The 18,210-nt window shown below is 48.7% G+C and overlaps 1 protein-coding gene across 3 annotated transcripts in view; it reads right to left on the bottom strand.

Moving 5' to 3' along the window:
* SAE1 (SUMO1 activating enzyme subunit 1) overlaps positions 1-9,646 on the bottom strand; it is a 79,130-nt gene extending 69,484 nt beyond the window's left edge. Inside the window, exon 1 of one of the 3 annotated variants that reach the window (XR_010153485.1) lies at positions 9,416-9,642. Coding sequence is in view for 2 of the 3 variants with exons in the window: in XM_009435755.4 (XP_009434030.2) it covers positions 9,416-9,621 (206 nt within the window). In the remaining variant the exon portion in view is untranslated. 3 annotated transcript variants of the gene reach the window in all.
* Between the last annotated feature and the right edge of the window lie 8,564 nt (positions 9,647-18,210).

Raw genomic sequence — 18,210 nt, 5'->3', positions numbered from 1 at the left:
GAAACCCCATCTCTACTAAAATTACAAAAATTAGCCGGGCGTGGGCTGGGCATGGTGGCTCACACCTGTAATCCCAGCACTTTGGGAGGCCGAGACAGGCAGATCACGAGGTCAGAAGACTGAGACCATCCTGGCTAACAAGGTGAAACCCTGTCTCTACTAAAAATATAAAAAATTAGCCGGGCATGGTGGCGGGCGCCTGTAGTCCCAGCTACTCGGGAGGCTAAGGCAAGAGAATGGCGTGAACCCGGGAGGTGGAGTTTGCAGTGAGCCGAGATGGCGCCACTGCATTCCATCCTGGGCAACAGAACAAGGGTCTGTCTCAAAAAGAAAAAAAAAATAAAAATTAGCCGGGAGTGGTGGCAGGCGCCTGTAATCTCAGCTACTCAGGAAGCTGAGGCAGGAGAATCGCTTGAACCCGGGAGGCGGAGTGCATTGCAGTGAGCCGAGACCGCACCATTGCACTTCAGCCTGGACGAAAGAGCGAGACTCCGTCTCAAAAAAAAAAAAAAAGAAATACCCAAGTGGGCACAAAAATGATACACATTCAGCAGGGCACAGTGCCTCACGCCTATAATTCCAACACTTTGGGAGGCCAAGGCGGGCAGATCACGAGGTCAGGAGATTGAGATCATCCTGGCTAACATGGTAAAACCCCGTTTCTACTAAAAATACAAAAAAAAAAAAAAAAAAAATTGGCCGGGAGTGGTGGTGGGCGCCTGTAGTCCCAGCTACTCGGGAGGCTGAGGCAGGAGAATGGCGTGAACCCGGAAGGCGTAGCTTGCAGTGAGCCGAGATCGCGCCACTGCACTGCAGCCTGGGTGACAAGAGTGAGACTCTGTCTCAAAAAAAAAAAAAAGATACACATTCACAGCAGCATTGTCCATCTACTTCCCTCAAGTTCCACAAACACCACTCTAGTCTGAGCCACCATCGTTTCTCTCCGACAAAACTACAGCAGGCTGGACACAGTGGGTCACACCTGTAATCCCAGCACTTTAGGAGGGCAAGGCATGAGGATCACTTGAGCCCATGAGTTCGAAACCAGCCTGGGCAACAAAGTAAGACTCCATCTGTACAAAACAAAAAAAAATTAGCTGGGTGTGCCAGGCGCGGCGACTCACGCCTGTAATCCCAGCACTTTGGGAGGCCAAGGCGGGAGGACCATGAGGTCAGGAGACGGAGACCATCCTGGCTAACACGGTGAAACCCCTTCTCTACTAAAAATACACAAAATTAGCCGAGGCGGTCGGATCACTTGAGGTCAGGAGTTCGAGACCAGCCTGGCCAATATGGTGAAACCCCATCTCTACTCAAAATACAAAAATTAGCCAGGCGTGGTGGCACGTGCCTGTAGTCCCAGCTACTCGGGAGGCTGATCCTAGAGAACATCATCCTTGCTCCCATCCTTGCTCCCACCTTAGGACCTTGGCATTAGTGCTTCCCACTGCTTCTTCCCTCAACTCCTTGAGGGACACATTCTTTAGGTCTCAGCTCAATTGTCACCTCATTAGAGAAGTCCATACTGGCCACCTAATTTAAAATAGGTCCACATCCTCTTCTATCTCGAATTATGCTATTTGTTTTTGTTTTGATTAAGATGGGGCCTGTGTTGCCCACTGTTTTGATTGAAATGGGGCCTCACTATGTTGCCCAAGCTAGTCTCAATCGCCTGGCTCAAGTGATCCTCCAACCTCAGCCTCCCCAGTAGCTGGGATCACAGCCACACACCACTGTGCTAAGCTACACTACTTGTTTATATGTTTACTGCCCCCTCCTCCATTAGAATGTAAACTCCAGAAACCACTGTATCACTAGAACCAGTAACTTCCTTGGCATTTAGGACATACTGTTACTCAAATGGCTGTGAATTAATAGACACACCAAAACAAACCTGTGTCCATCAGCAGAATTATAGAAATTTGGTACATAATAAAATAATAATGGCCAACATTTATCTAACACTTACTATGTGCCAAGCACTGTTCTACTAAGCTCTTTGTATGTATTATGTCATTTAATTCCCATGACAATCTAATGGGCTGGCACTTTGTTACCCCTCTTTTGCAGCTGAGAAAACAGGCACAAAGAAGGTAACTTCTGGCCAGGCGCAGTGGCTCATGCCTGTAATCCCAGCACTTAAGGAGGCTGAGGCGGGTAGATCACCTGAGGTCAGGAGTTCAAGACCAGCCTGGCCAACATGGCGAAACCTGGTCTCTACTAAAAATACAAACATTAGCTGGGCGCGGTAGCAGGCGCCTGTAATCCCAGCTACTTAGGAGGCTGAGGCAGGAGAATTGCCTGAACCCGGGAGGCAGAGGTTGCAGTGAGTCTAGATCACGCCATTGCACTCCAGCCTGGGCAACAAGAGAGAAATTCCGTCTCAAAAAAATAAAAAAATAAAATACACACACATAGGCCGGGTGTAGTGGCTCACGCCTGTAATCCCAGCACTTTGGGAGGCAGAGGTGGGCGGATCACTTGAAGTGAGGAGTTTGAGACCAGCCTGGCCAACATGGTAAAACCCCGTCTCTACTAAAAATATAAAAATTAGCCAAGTGTGGTGGCACGCGCCTGTAATCCTAGCTACTCCAGAGGCTAAGGCAGAAGAATCGCTTGAACTCAGGAGGCGGAGGTTGCAGTGAGCCAAGATTGCGCCACTGCACTCCAGCCTGGGCGACAGAGTGAGAGTCCATCACACACACACAAAAAAAACAACACACACACACACAAAATTAGCTGAGTGTTACGGCATACGCCACACACACACAAAATTAGCTGAGTGATATGGCATACGCCTGTGGTCCCAGCTACTTGGGGGCTGAGGCGGGAGAATCCCTTGAACCCGGGAGGTGGAGGTTGCAGTGAGCTGAAGATCATGTCACTGCGTCACTGCACTCCAGCCTGGGTAACAGAGCGAGAAAAAAAAATTTTAGTTGTAATTGTCAACTATCAATAAAAACTCCAGAAACTTGGCCTCAATTTAAGCAACCAAATCTGCTCTAGGAAGCTGCTTCTTTACTTTATTTTATTTTATTTATTTTTGAGACAGAGTTTCGCTCTTGTCACCCAGGCTGGAGTGCGATAGTGTGACCTCGGCTCACTAAAACCTCTGCCTCCTGGATGCAAACAATTCTCCTGCCTCAGCCTCCCAAGTAGTTGGGATTACAAGCACCCACCACCACACCTGGCTAATTTTTTTTGTATTTTTAGTAGAGACGGTCACCATGTTAGCCAGGCTAGTCTCGAACTCCTGACCTCAGGTGATCCACCCACCTCGGCCTCTCAAAGTCCTGGGATTACAGGCTGAGTCACTATGACGGCCTTTACTCTCTTTTAATCCACAACAGTCCCTTCACTTATTTTTCCCATGAAACTGACTTTTGGAAGAGAAGTAGGATAACTGTCTTATAAAATGCCCCACAATTTGTACATTTTATCAGCCTGCCCATTTCCAGGGCTTCTGTTTCATAAAGGAACTCCAGTCTCCAGAGTTCTCCTATCCCACCTAGAACCCTCCTATCCCACCTAGAGCCCTCTTAGAGGCAAGTCAATTTGCTCTGTGGAGCCTCCTTCCTCATCTGAACAGAGAAGGAAATCACTGCCCTTCCGACTCCAGAGAGCTGCTATAAGACTCAGGTGAAGGCCGGGGGCTGTGGCTCATGCCTGTAATCCCAGCACTTTGGGAGGCCAAGGCGGGCGGATCACCTGAGGTCAGGAGTTCACAGCCTGACCAACATGGAGGAATCCCGTCTCTACTAAAATACAAAATTAGCCGGGCATGGTGGCACACGCCTGTAATCCCAGCTACTTGGGAGGCTGAACCAGAAGAATTGCTTGAACCTGGGAGGCAGGGGTTGCGGTGAGCTGAGATCGCGCCACTGTACTCCAGTCTGGGTAACAAGAGCGAAACTCCGTCTCAAAAAAAAAAAAAAAAAAAAGACTCGGGTAAAAATGCAATCCCACTGCTAGGTATATACCCAAATGAAAATAAATCAGGCTGGGTGTGGTGGCTCACGCCTGTAATTGCAACACTTTGGGGGGCCAAGGAGGGCCAATCACCTGAAGCCAGGAGTTTGAGACCAGCCTGGCCAACACAGCAACCCTGTCTCTACTAAAAAATACAAAGATTAGCCGGGCGTGGTGGCAGGTGCCTGTAATCCCAGCTACTTGGGAGGCTTAGGCAGGAGAATCGCTTGAACCTGGGAGGTGGAGGTTGTACTGGGCTGAGATCGTGCCACTGTCCTCTAGCCTGGGCAACAGAGCGAGGCTCAGTCTCAAAAAAAAAAAAAAAAAGAAAAGAAAAAAAAACTGCAATAAATCCCATGTTTATTGCAGCACTCTTCACAATAGCCAAGATTTGAAAGCAACCCATATGTCTATCAACAGACAAATGGATAAAGAAATTGTGGTACACGAGGTCAGGAGATCGAGACCATCCTGGCCAACAAGGTGAAACCCCGTCTCTACTAAAAATACAGAAATTAGCCGGGCGTGGTGGCGGGCACCTGTAGTCCCAGCTACTCGGGAGGCTGAGGCAGGAGAATGGCGTGAACCCGGGAGGCGGAGCTTGCAGTGAACCAAGACTGCGCCACTGCACTCCAGCCTACTCCAGCCTAGGCAACACGGCGAGACTCCGTTTCAAAAAAAAAATAGAAATTGTGGTACAAAGGCTGGGCATTGCTGTTCACGCCTCTAATCCTAGCACTTTGCAGGGAGGCAGGAGGATTATTTGAGCCCAGGAGTTGGAGACTAGCCTGGTGAAACCCCACCTGTACTAAAATACTAGCTGGGCTTGTGACACGTGCTATAGTCACAACTACCGGGAGGCTGAGGTGGGAGGATCACCTGAGCCCAAGAAGTCAAGGCTGAAGTGAGTTGTGATCACACCACTGCACTCTAGTCTGCGCGACAGAGAGACCCTGTCTACAAAAAAAAGGGAATGAGATCCTGTCATTTACAACAACAGGGAGGGCACTGGATGCTATTATGTTAAGTGAAATAAATCAGGCACAGAAAGAACTTTGCACGCTGTCACTAATTTGTGGGAACTAAAAAAATTAAAACAATTGAACTCATGCAGACTGAGGGTTACCAGAGGCTAGGAAGGGTAGTGGGGGGTGGAGGGGAAGGAGGGATGACTAATGGATACAAAAATATAATTAAATACAATGAATAAGATCTAGTATTTGATAGCATAACAGGGTGACTACAGTCAACAATAATTTGTTGTACATTTCAAAGCAACTAAAAGAATATAATTGGATTGTTTGTAACACAAAGGATAAGTGCTTAAGGTGGTGGATACCCCATTTACCCTGATGTGATTATTACCCATTGTATGCCTGTATCAAAGTATCTCACATACCCCCAAAATGTATACACCTACTATGTACTCACACACAAAAAATTTTAATTTCTAAAAACCTCGGCTGAAAATGGACAAAAAACACTTTAATAAACTCTCTAAGACTGTCTAAAAATAGAGTACAAATTACAAACAACCTCTTCCCTCCCTCCTGCAACCCCCAGCCAATCCTTTTCATGTTCTCCATCAAATTCGGTACAGCTCCACTCCCTCAGAATAATTCCTACCTCCCACAAATTCCATGCCCTGACCTTGACTTGTCCCTTAGGTCATCTCCCACTCAGAGGCCCCCATCCATTCTTCACTGCTTCTCAGAAAAATCATCCCTATCCCTCTGAAAGTTCCCTAACTACATTCCAGTTTAAACCTCACCAACTTTGCCCCACTTCAAACAAAGCTATCTGCTGCCACAAACCCCTTCGATTAACCCTTCCAGTACCTTAGAATCCCTTCCCCAACCCTTTAGGATCTCAGAACACACCAAGCTTCCTCAAAGTTTCCTCCAACTCACATAAATCCTCTTTCCACTCCATCCAGAAAATAGCAGTCCCTAAAATCAATGCAGTCCACCTATGTCCAGAGGCACATTCTCATCACTTAATTCCCAATCTATTCCAGGTGCCTTCAACCCTCCTACCAATGTTAATGCCTCATGATGACATCCCCCCACCCCATCAAAGAAGACCCCACAGATCTGAAATGAGCCTGAGGTAATTCCCATCCCACCACTGCACCCTCTAAAACCTTCTGAAAGCTCCCACCCCCTCAAACTAAATTCTCCTGACGTGTCTGCCTCCCCAACCCCTCCATTAATTCTATACTCTGTACTCACACAATACCCACCATCACCCAAATTTTACCTCTGAACTCAACCCCTCACATATTTCTACTTAGTTGTATAAAAAAAACAAATCTGAGGCCGGGCATGGTGGCTCACGCCTGTAATCCCAGCACTTTGGGAGGCCGAGGCGGGTGGATCACGAGGTCAGGGGTTCAACACCAGCCTGACCAACACGGTGAAACCCCGTCTCTACTAAAAATACAAAAATTAGCTGGGCATGGTGGCGGGCGCCTGTAATCCCAGCTACTCGGGAGGCTGAGGCAGGAGAATTGCTTGAACCTGGGAGGCAGAGGTTGCAGTGAGCCGAGACCATGCCACTGCACTCCAGCCTGGGCGACAGAGTGAGACTCCGTCTCAAAAAACAAAAAAAACAAACAAAAAAACAAATCTGAAACCTAAAAGAGAACTGACTCTTCCCCGACCCCACCAAACCTACAGCTCTCCATATCTTTCAAAATGGCAATTCCATCGTTCCAGGTAGGTGCTCAAGCCAAAAACAGTGGTGTCATCCTGGACTTCTGCCCCAAATTCTGTTCCCTCTTCTACCTTCAAAATATATCCAGAATATATTTATTTGACCCCGTCTCTTGAGTTTCAAGCCACCAATATTTTTATCTCAACTGGATTACTGCAACAGTCCAGCCAGAATCTTTACTTCCATTTCTGCCCACTTTAACCTATTCTGGAGCGATCATTTTAAAACACAAACCAGGCCAGGCCGCAGTGGCTCACGCCTGTAATCGCAGCACTTTGGGAGCCCAAGGCAGGCGGATCACGAGGTCAGGAGATCGAGACTATCCTGTCTAACATGGTGAAACCCCGTCTCTACTAAAAATACTCAAGATTAGCCGGGTGTTGTGGCACACGCCGATAGTCCCAGCTACTCAGGAAGGTGAGGCAGGAGAATCGCTTGAACCTGGGAGGCGGATTCACTGCAATGGCAGTGAGCCGAGATCGTGCCATCGCACTCCAGCCTGGGCGACAGAGCAAGACTCCGTCTCAAAAAACAAACAAAAAACAGATCATGTTACTCCCACACTCAAAACACTCCAACAGGTTTTCCCACACACTTAGAATAAAAGCTACTCCTCAAATCATTTGGTTCCTGCCACCTTATTTCTCTAATTTGACAATCATGCCTGGGCCTCTGGGAATTTGCACTTGCTGTTCTCTTAGCTAGGAAAGTTCTCCCAGATGACCACAGGGCTCTTTCCCTTATAAGTCTGAGGCTCAATGTTACCTCTTCAGAGCCCTTCCCTGGCCAACCTATTAAAACAACCCTCTCACTTCACCATCCTTTAATAACTGACACATATACACACGCTTGTGGATTTTTTTTTTTTTTTTTTTTGAGACGGGGCCTCACTCTGTCACCCAGGCTGGGGTGTAGTGGTGTGATCATGGCTCACTGCAACCTCCACCTCCCAGGGGTTCAGGTGATGCTCCCACCTCAGTCTCCTGACTAGCTGGGACTATAAACTTATGTCACCATGCCTGGCTAATTTTTGTATTTTTTTGTAGAGACTGGGTTTGGCAACGTTACCCAGGCTAGTCTCAAACTCCTGGGCTCAAGAGGTCCCCTCCCCCCAACTCAGCTTCCCAAAGTGCTGGGATTACAGGTGTGAGTCACTGCGTCCAGGCTAAGTAAAAATATTGATCAGTGAGGCCAGGCATGGTAGCTTATGCCTGTAATCCCAGCATTTTAGGAGTCTGAGATGGGGGGAGATCTCTTGAGGCCGAGGATCGCTTGAGCTTGGGAGTTCAAGACCAGTCTGGGCAACATGACAAAACCCCATCCCACAAAAAAAACACACAAAAATTAGTCGGATGATGTGGTGGGGCACGCCTGTAGTCCCAGGTGTGGGACTTGGGAGGCTGAAGAGGGAATATCCCTTGAGCCTTGGAGGTTGAGGCTACAGTGAGCTGTGATCCCACCACTGCACTCCAGCCTGGGCCACAGAGAGACAGAGAAAAAAAAAAAACAAGCTGGGCACAGTGGCTCACGTCTGTAATCCAACCACTTTGGGAGGCTGTGGCGGGCAGATCACTTGAGGTCCGGAGTTCGAGACCAGCCTGGCCAACATGGTGAAAACCCATGTCTACTAAAAATACAAAAATTAGCCAGGCGTGGTGGCGCGAGCCTGTAATCCCAGCTACTCAGAAGACTGAGGTGAGAGGAAGTCTTGAACCCGGGAGGCCAGAGGCTGCAGTGAGCCGAGATCACCCAACTGCACAAAACAAAAGACGTCCTGGCGCGGTGGCTCACTCCTGTAATCCCAGCACTTCAGGAGGCCGAGGCGGGTGGATCACTTGAGGTCAGGAGATCGAGACCAGTCTCGTCAACACGGCGAAACCCCGTGTCTACTAAAAATACAAAAATTAGCTGGGCGTGCTGGCGGGCCCCTATAATCCCAGCTACTCGGGAGGCTGAGTTAGGAGAATCGCTTGAATCCGGGAGGCAGAGGTTGCAGTGAGCCGAGATCGCGCCACTGCCCTCCAGTCTGGGCGACAGAGAGAGACTATCTCAAAAAAAAAAAAAATTCCCTAAGCTACTCCACAATGCCCAAACTACGTCTCCTGTCCTATCAAGACACAGCCCCATACCAAACACAAGCAACCTTTTCGGGAGCCTACTGCCGTCCTCCTCCAGCCTCTCCGAGCCTCTCAAGATTCCCATTTGAGATAACTTGCTCCAAAACTCCTCAAAACCCGCATTCTTTCAGACTGGCCCGCCCCTGAGCTCCCACAAGAATGTAAGCTCCCGTCTGTCCGGTTGGCCAGTCCAGTCTCCCCCGTGTGCAGCACGGAACCAGCTCCTATACCCTCGAATGAATGAACTACGTCCCTCACCTCACCCTTTCCACGTATCCCCAGCCCCTCTTATCCCCTAACCGCGATCAAACCCCACAATCACCGCTTTCGGGCCTCGGATTTCCTGAGTTTGAATTCTCCCGCTCTCTCAGGACTCCCCAACGCCCCCTTCAGAGCTCCCATCCTTCGGAACGGCCCTCCCAACCACTTCCCAGACCTTCCAGAAACATCCCCAATCAACTCCTCCAGTCCCCTCAAGAGCGAGACGATCCCAGAGCACAGAATTCCCGCCTCCTCCCTTCAAATCACACCTTCCCGCTCCTTCCGGGCCGCAAACGCCTCAGAATAGACGCCCCCTCCAGACCCTCGCGGCCTCAAGCCGCGCCGGCCCTGACCGTTTCTGGGCCTCCAGTCCCCACAGGCGGATCTGCCGGTCATACTGTGCCGCCTCCTCCTCGCTGATGCCGCCGCCAGCCTCCTCCTTCTCCACCATGGCGCCGGCTCTTCCTGCCTCAGCTCCGGTCCCGCTCACGCCAACCGCCCGCCGGACCCGCGCGCCACCTACCGCCGCCGGCAGCACGCCCGCAGTGTTTCTGCGCATGCGCAGACCCTCCCACGCCTGCGCAGTACCTCTTCCGCGGAGCCTGGGACCAAAAGTACCTCACGAGACTCAAAGGCGGTCCGGCGACTGCATGTCACGTGCGGAGGGTCCAACCAATCCTAGCCCCAAAAATGGCGCGGCTTAAGGCCCCGAGGGCGTTGCCCACGTGGTCACTTATGTGGCACTTAAATTCTGCAAATATTTAAGGAGTGCATACTGAGATCCCAGCAATAGGGATGTCGTAAAATAACGGTATTGAATGAAATCGACAAAGCCCTGTCCTCGTGGAGTTTACGATCCAGTGAGAAAAGCCCGAAGAGAAATAAATATAAACCCAGCGATGATAAATGCTTTGGAGAAAAATAAAGCAGGACATGGGGCTACAGAGTAACAAGGGTGGTCAGGGAAGGCTTATCAGAGGTGACATTGAACTGTCAATCTTTTTTTTTTTTTTTTTTTTTTTTTCATAGAGATGGGGTCCCTCTGTTGCCTAGGCTGGTCTCCAACTCCTGGCCTCAAGCCATCCTCCCGCCTCTGCCTCCCAAAGTGCTGGGATTACAACCATGAGCCACTGTGCCCAGCCTTTCATGTCCCTACTATGTGTTGCACTTTGTGCCCAGCCCTGGACATACAATAATGATAAAAATGAACACATCTCTGCCTTAGAGGCAGTCACGGCCCAGTGGGAGAGAGGAGCGTTAAGAAAACAGGAATAGGCCAGGCGCGGTGACTCACACCTGTAATCTCAGCACTTCGGAAGGCCAAGGAAGGCGGATTACTTTAAATCAGGAGTTGGAGACCAGCCTGGCTAACATGGTGAAATCCCGTCTTTAGTAAAAATAAAAAAATTAGCAGGGCATGGTGGCTCACACTTGTAGTCCCAGCTACTTGGAAGGCTGAGGTAGGAGAATTGCTTGAATCCGGGAGGCGGAGGTTGTAGTGAGCCAAGATCATGCCTCTGCACTCCAACCTGGGTAACAGAGCAAGACTCTGTAAAAAAAAAAAAAAAAAAAAAAGAAAGAAAGAAAGGAAGGAAGGAGGGAGGGAAAGAGAGAGGGAAAGGAAGGAAGGAAGGGGGGAAAAAAAAAAAAAAAAAAAACAGGGATGGCCCCAGGTGGGCAATATAGGGAAACGCCATCTCTATTAAAAATACAAAAATTAGCTTGGTGTGGTGGTACTGAGTCTATAGTCCCAGCTACGTGGGAGGCTGAGGGGGAAGGATTTCTGATGTTAGAATCATAGGCTTTTTTGGCAGGGCACAGTGGCTCATGCCTGTAATCCCAGCACTTTGGGAGGCCAGGGAGGGCAGATCACGAAGTCAGGAGTTCGAGACCAGCCTGGCCAAGATGGTGAAACCCCCATCTCTACTAATACTATAAAAATTAGCCGGGCGTGGTGGCACACGCCTGTAGTCTCAGCCAATTGGGAGGCTGAGGCCGGAGAATCGCTTGAACCTGGGAGGCAGAGGTTGCAGTGAGCCAAGATCGTGCCACTGCACTCCAGCATGGATGACAGAGACTCCCGTCTAAAAAAAAAAAAAAAGCCACCATGCCCACCTAACTTTTGTATTTTTAGTAGAGACGGGGATTGCACCATGTTGGCCAGGCTGGTCTCGAACTCCTGAACTTGTGATCCACCCGCCTCGGCCTCCCAAAGTGCACGGATTACAGGTGTGAGCCACCATGCCTGGCGGAATCATAGATTTTTATTTAAGAATTGCTTAGGCCGGAGGTGGTGGCTCACGCCTGTAATCCCAGCATTTTGGGAGGCAGAGGTGGGCAGATCACGAGGTCAGGAGATCGAGATCAGCCTGGCTAACATGGTGAAACCTTGTCTCTACTAAAACTACAAAAAATTAGCCGGGCGTGGTGGCAGGCGCCTGTAGTCCCAGCTACTGAGGAGGCTGAGGCAAGAGAATAGCGTGAACCTGGGAGATGGAGCTTGCAGTGAGCCGAGATCGCGCCACTGCACTCCAGCCTGGGCAACAGAGCAAGACTCCGTCTCAGAAAATAAATAAATAAATAAATAAGAAGAATTGCTTAGCACCCGGCATGGTGGCTCGTGCCTGTAATCCATGCGCTTTAGGAGACTGAGATAGGAAAATCACTTGAAGTCAGGAGTTCATGACCAGCCTGGGCAACATGACAAGACCCCTGTCTCTACAAAAAAAAATTTTTTTTAATTAGCTGGGTGTGCTGGTGCATGCCTGTAATCCCAGCTACTTGGGAGGCTAAGGTGGAAGGATCCTTTGAGCCCAAGCGTTAGAGGCTGCAATGAACTATGATGGCACCACTGCACTCCAGCCTGGACAACAGACCTTGTCTCAAAAAAAAAAAAAAAAAAAAGCTTAAGATATTTTTCAGATCCTGAATTCCAGCAAAACAGCTGATACCAACCAGTGTGAAGACCCCGCAGAGGAACCAAATCGACAGGAGAATAGAGTTTCTTCAACTCCCTGTTTCATTACTTCACCCTGCACACTTCAACCAACCAATGACCTCCACACTTCAACCCACTCCAAAACCCTTAAAAAGCCCCGAACTCCCTGGGGAAGTGGATTCGTGGTTTCCTTCCATGTCCTCTCTTGGTTTTCAGTGGCCCCTATGATTAAACCTCTTTCTCTGCTGCAACCTGGGGTCTCCTACTATTGACTTGCTGCAAGCATGGGGGGAAGGACCTATTATGATGGAAAAACTTTCAATAGGCCAGGCACTGTGGCTCATGTCTGTAATCCCAACACTTTGAGAGGATCACTTGAGGCCAGGAGTTTGAGGCTGTCAAACACAGCCAGACCCTGTCTCTGCAAAAAAATATAAAAATTAGGCCGGGCACAGTGACTCATACCTGTAATCCCAGCACTTTGGGAGGCATGGACGGGAGGATCACCTGAGGTCAGGAGTTAGAGACCAGCCTGGCCAACATGGTGAAACCCCATCTCTACTCAAAATACAAAAATTAGCCGGGTGTGGTGGTGTGCGCCTGTGATCCCAGCTACCCAGGAGGCTGAAGGCGGAGAATCACTTGAACCCGGGAGGTGGAGTTTGTAGTGAGTGGAGATCTTGCCATTGCACTCTAGCCTGGGCAACAGAGCGAGACTCTGTCACAAAAATAAATAAATAAATTAAATAAAGATTAAAAATTAAAGTTCTGATTCCAAAGTTTTTGCACTTTGGTGTGCCACTTCCTAATCTCCGGGGAAAATGCCAGTTACAAGATCAAATAACCACTTTGTGCAGGAAACGACATTTAGAATTCAGAGAATGACCCAGCTGCAAAGGGCTGTGTCAAGTATCTTTTAGATAAGCCTCTGAAAATAAAGTGCTGTTTAGTTGCCTTATATTATTAAAGGGAAATGTACATGGATTATAGAAAGAAAAATAGAGGCCAGGCACGGTGGCTCATGCCTGTAATCCCAGCACTTTGGGAGGCCAAGGCGGGCGGATCACCTGAGGTCGGGAGTTCGAGACCATCCTGACCAAAGTGGAGAAACCCCATCTCTACTAAAAATACAAAATTTTAGGCGTGGTGCCGCATGCCTGTAATCCCAGCTACTTGGGAGGCTGAGGCAGGAGAATCACTTGAACCTGAGAGGTGGAGGTTGCAGTGATCCGAGATTGTGCCATTGCACTCCAGCCTGGGCAACAAGAGCAAAACTCTGTCTCAAAAGAAAGAAAGAAAGTAATCCTGGGCTGGGCACGGTGGCTCACGCCTGTAATCCCAGGACTTTGGGAGGTCGAGGTGGGTGGATCACAAGGTCAGGAGTTCGAGACCAGCCTGGCCAATATGGTGAAACCCCGTCTCTACTAAAAATACAAAAAAATTAGCCGGGCGTGGTGGCACATGCCTGTAATCCCAGCTACTTGGGAGGCTGAGGCAGGAGAATCACTTGAACCTGAGAGGTGGAGGTTGCAGTGATCCGAGATTGTGCCATTGCACTCCAGCCTGGGCAACAAGAGCAAAACTCTGTCTCAAAAGAAAGAAAGAAAGTAATCCTGGGCTGGGCACGGTGGCTCACGCCTGTAATCCCAGGACTTTGGGAGGTCGAGGTGGGTGGATCACAAGGTCAGGAGTTCGAGACCAGCCTGGCCAATATGGTGAAACCCCGTCTCTACTAAAAATACAAAAAAATTAGCCGGGCGTGGTGGCACATGCCTGTAATCACAGCTACTCGGGAGGCTGAGGCAGGAGAATTGCTTGAATCCAGGAGGCAGAGGTTGCAGTGAGCTGAGATCGCACCACTGCACCCCGGCCTGGGTGACAGAGCGAGACTCCGTCTCAAAAAAAAAACAAAAACAAAACAAAACAAAAAAGAAAGTAATCCTGAAGGTCCATGGCATATAGTAATTCGTAATTGGTTAGGGAGTGACCCAGTGACCCAGGTTCTTACCTGTGACTATGCCATAACTCTTGTAAAATGATCACTTTGTTGGCCAGGCGCGGTGGCTCACGCGTGTAATCCCAGCACTTTGGGAGGCAGAGGCGGGCGGATCATGAGGTCAGGAGATCGAGACCATCCTGGCTAACACGGTGAAACCCCGTCTCTACTAAAAATACAAAAAATTAGCTGGGCATGGTGGCGGGTGCCTGTAGTCCCAGCTACTCAGGAGGCTGAGGCAGGAGAATGGTATGAACCCAGGAGGCAGAGCTTGCACTGAGCCAAGATAGCGCCACTGCACTCCGGCCTGGGCAAAAGAGCGAGACTCCGTCTCAACAAAAAAGAAAAGAAAAGAAAAGAAAAAGAGCCCTGAAAATAAAGCTAATTGCTGCATAAATTATTTTCTCCTGTACTTGCAGACTCATTAAAGGTCTAAAAGTGTCTTCCTTTCCTCCCTTCACTTCTACTTTTTATAGTTTCTGGGAAAAATTAAATGTGATGGTATAGTCTCATGTTTGGAAATATGCATCCTTTTTAAAAAACATTTTTATTGGCTGGGCCCGGGGGCTCACACCTATAATCCCAGCACTTTGGGAGGCCGAGGCAGGTGGATCACGAGGTCAGGAGATTGAGACCATGCTGGTCAACATGGTGAAACCCTGTCTCTACTAAAAATACAAAAAAATTAGCTGGGTGTGGTGGCGCATACCTGTAGTCCCAGCTACTTGCGAGGCTGAGGCAGGAGAATGGGTTGAACCTGGGAGGTGGAGGTTGCAGTGAGCTGAGATTGCGCCACTGCACTCCAGCCTGGCAACAGGTCAAGACTCCCTCTCGAAAAAAAAAAAAAAAAGACATTTTTATTGAGGTGAAATTCACATAATATAAAATTAGGCAGCATTTTGAAGTGCACAATTTAGTGGCTTTTAGTACTTTCACCATATTATACAATCACCACCTCGATCTAGTTCCAAAACATTTTCATTATCCCAAGAGTGGTGGCATAAGTCTTAAATGGCCAGGAGTCAACTATGATTTTGCTATGTAAACAATTTCAAAAGAACTGGAATAGTTCAGTGTTACAGCTTAGCATAATTTAGTATAAACAGTCCTTTCCCCACTTTTTAAGTGCTATCTGAACTTTATTCATTAGGTGATTATTAATTAGGAATGCTATATTGTAGAACATCTTGGCATGTCTGGTCCTTGTCCTCTAGTCCCAGTAACAAACCCTTCACCATTGTGACGATGAAAAAAGGTAAGTTTCCAAATTCTCCCAAGGAAGCAATACTGTTCCCTTGAGAACCAGATGACAACCAAAAACCAGTCGTTAATTTTCCTTAATAATTTCCAAAATGTCCTCTAGGGGGCAACATTATCCCTTGAGAACCAGGTAGACCAATCACTCTTCTTCCAGCCTGGATCTCAGGACCTCTCACCTCCTCAATGAATCTGCGATTGGATTAGCAAGGAAGAAAGGGAAAAAAAGCTATGGGTTGGTGGTCAGCAGGTTCCAACAAAATGGAAATGCCTCTCTTTGGCCAATGGTCTCCTCCTTTGTTCTCCAGGGGTTGGTGCCAAATGGTAGTGCTTCTTCCACACTCTGGAGGAACTTCTCTGTGAATGCCTCCTCACTCACAGTGTGAATAACCCTCCCTAGAGCCATCCCAGGAACTAGAGAAAAAACAGGTCTTTCATCAGCATAATTACTGGCCAGTGGCAGTAGCTCACACCTGTAATCCCACCACTTTGGGAGGCCAACGTAGGAAAATCAATTAAGGTCAGGTGGTCAAGACCAGACTGGGCAACATACGGAGACCCCCTTCTCTAGAAAAAAGAAAAAATTCTGGCTGGGCGTGGTGGCTCATGCCTGTAATCCCAGCACTTTGGGAGTCCGAGGCAGGCGGATCACGAGGTCAGGAGTTTGAGACCAGCCTGGCCAATATGGTGAAACCCCATCTCTACTAAAAATACAAAATTGGCCGGGCGCGGTGGCTCAGGCCTGTAATCCCAGCACTTTGGGAAGCCGAGGCAGGCGGATCACAAGGTCAGGAGATTGAGACCATCGTGGCTAACACGGTGAAACCCCGTCTCTACTAAAAATACAAAAAAAAAATTAGCCGGGCGTGGTGGCGGGTGCCTGTAGTCCCAGCTACTCGGGAGGCTGAGGCAGGAGAATGGCGTGAAGCTGGAAGGCAGAGCTTGCAGCAAGCAGAGATAGCGCCACTGCACTCCAGCCTGGGCGACAGAGCAAGACTGCGTCACACACACACAAAAAATTAGCCGGGTATTGGGCCGGGCGCGGTGGCTCACACCTGTAATCCCAGCACTTTGGGAGGCTGAGGCAGGTGGATCATGAGGTCAGGAGATAGAGACCATCCTGGCTAACACGGTGAAACCCCGTCTCTACTAAAATACAAAAAAAAAAAAAAAAAGAAAGAAAATTAGCCGGGCATGGTGGTGGGTGCCTGTAATCCCAGCTTCTCAGGAGGCTGAGTCAGGAGAATGGTGTGAACCCAGAACGCGGAGCTTGCAGTGAGCTGAGATCGCACCACTGCACTCCAGCCTGGGCAACAGAGGGCGACTCCGTCTCCAAAAAAAAAAAAAAAAAAAAATTTATCAGGCATGGTGGTGTGCACCTGTGGTCTCAGCTACTTAGGAGGCTAAGGCTGGAGGATCACTTGAGCCAAGGAGGTGGAGGCTGCAGTGATCTGTGATTGTGCCACTGTACTCCAGCCTGGGTGACAGAGCAAGACCTTGTTTCATAATAATTAAATACTTATAATAATAATAATATCGATGTACCAAGAGCAGAAAGAAACAGGTACCATGGAAGTATTAGCTGACTTATGTGCATTTAAGGAAGTTCAATAATAAAAAAAAAAAATACAGAGACCTGCCAGCCCAGAGATATTTTGGAGGTCCGGGAGAAGAGTTTTGTTAGAATTTTGTTTTTTCCCTAAATACAGGGCAAGCTACTGAAACTTTCATCCCCTACACACCCATCCTTTGATGGAAAAGGTGGTAAGAAAAAGCCCTTTGGAATTTTGGGGGCAACTTGTATCATGGCCGGGAGACCTGCTCTCACTCATCAGTGAAGTGAACTGTAAGGCCGGTGGAGCCCAGAGCAAGAGGAGATTCTCTAGCCTGTCCAGGATGTGGTGCAAATGACTCTACCATTTAGGTCTTATAACCCAGCAGATGCACAAAATATGTGCGTGCAGTACAATACGCTGTTCTTTTTTTTTTTTTTTTAGGCAGCGTCTCACTCTGTCTCCCAGGCTGGAGTGCAGTGGCACAATTTCAGCTCACTGCAATCTCCACCTCCCAGGTTCAAGCGATTCTCACGCCTCAGCCTCCCGAGTAGCTGGGATTACAGGCATGCCCCATGACGCCCAGCTAAATTTTTTGTATTTTTAGTAGAAATGGATATTCACCATGTTGGTCAGGCTGGTCTCGAACTCCTGACCTCAAGTGATCTGCCCACCTTGGAATCCCAAAGTACTGGGATTACAGGCATGAGCCACCAGCCACCGTGCCTGGCCCCTGTCTTCTTTTATTATGGACATTTAAGCAGTTCCCAGTTAGGGGCATTTTTTGTTTGTTTGTTTGTTTGTTTGTTTGTTTTTGATAAGGAATCTGGCTGTGTCACCCAGGCTAGAGTGCAGTGGCACGATCTTGGCTGACTGCAACCTCCGCCTCCTGGATTCAAGCGATTCTCCTGCCTCAGCCTCCCGAGGAGATGGGATTATAGGTGCCCACCACCACGTCCAGCTAATTTTTGTATTTTAGTAGAGACAGGGTCTGACATGTAGGTCAAGCTGGTCTCGAACTCCTGACCTCAAATGATCCGCCCTCCTTGGCCTCCCAAAGCGCTGGGATTCCAGGCGAGAGCCACCGCGTCTGGCCACTTAGGGGCTATTTCTTTTCTTTTCTGTTTTTTGTTTTGTTTTGTTTTGTTTTGTTTTGTTTTGTTTTCCAGCTCACTGCAACCTCCGCCTCCTGGACTCAAGTGATCCTCCTCCCTCAACCTCCCAAGTAGCTGGGACTGCTGACATGAGCCACCATGGTTTGTTAATTTTTTTTATTCTTTGTAGAGACAGGGACTCACTATGTTGCCCTACTGGTCTCAAACCTCTAGGCTCAAGCAATCTTTCTGCCTCGGCCTCCCAAAATGCTGGGGTTACAAGCATGAGCCACTGTACCCAGCGCAAAGT

Source organism: Pan troglodytes, chromosome 20 (genome assembly GCF_028858775.2).
Source record: "Pan troglodytes isolate AG18354 chromosome 20, NHGRI_mPanTro3-v2.0_pri, whole genome shotgun sequence".
Lineage (NCBI taxonomy): Eukaryota > Metazoa > Chordata > Mammalia > Primates > Hominidae > Pan > Pan troglodytes.
Note: the sequence above shows the minus strand (reverse complement) of the source record. Positions and strands in the feature narration are given on the sequence as shown.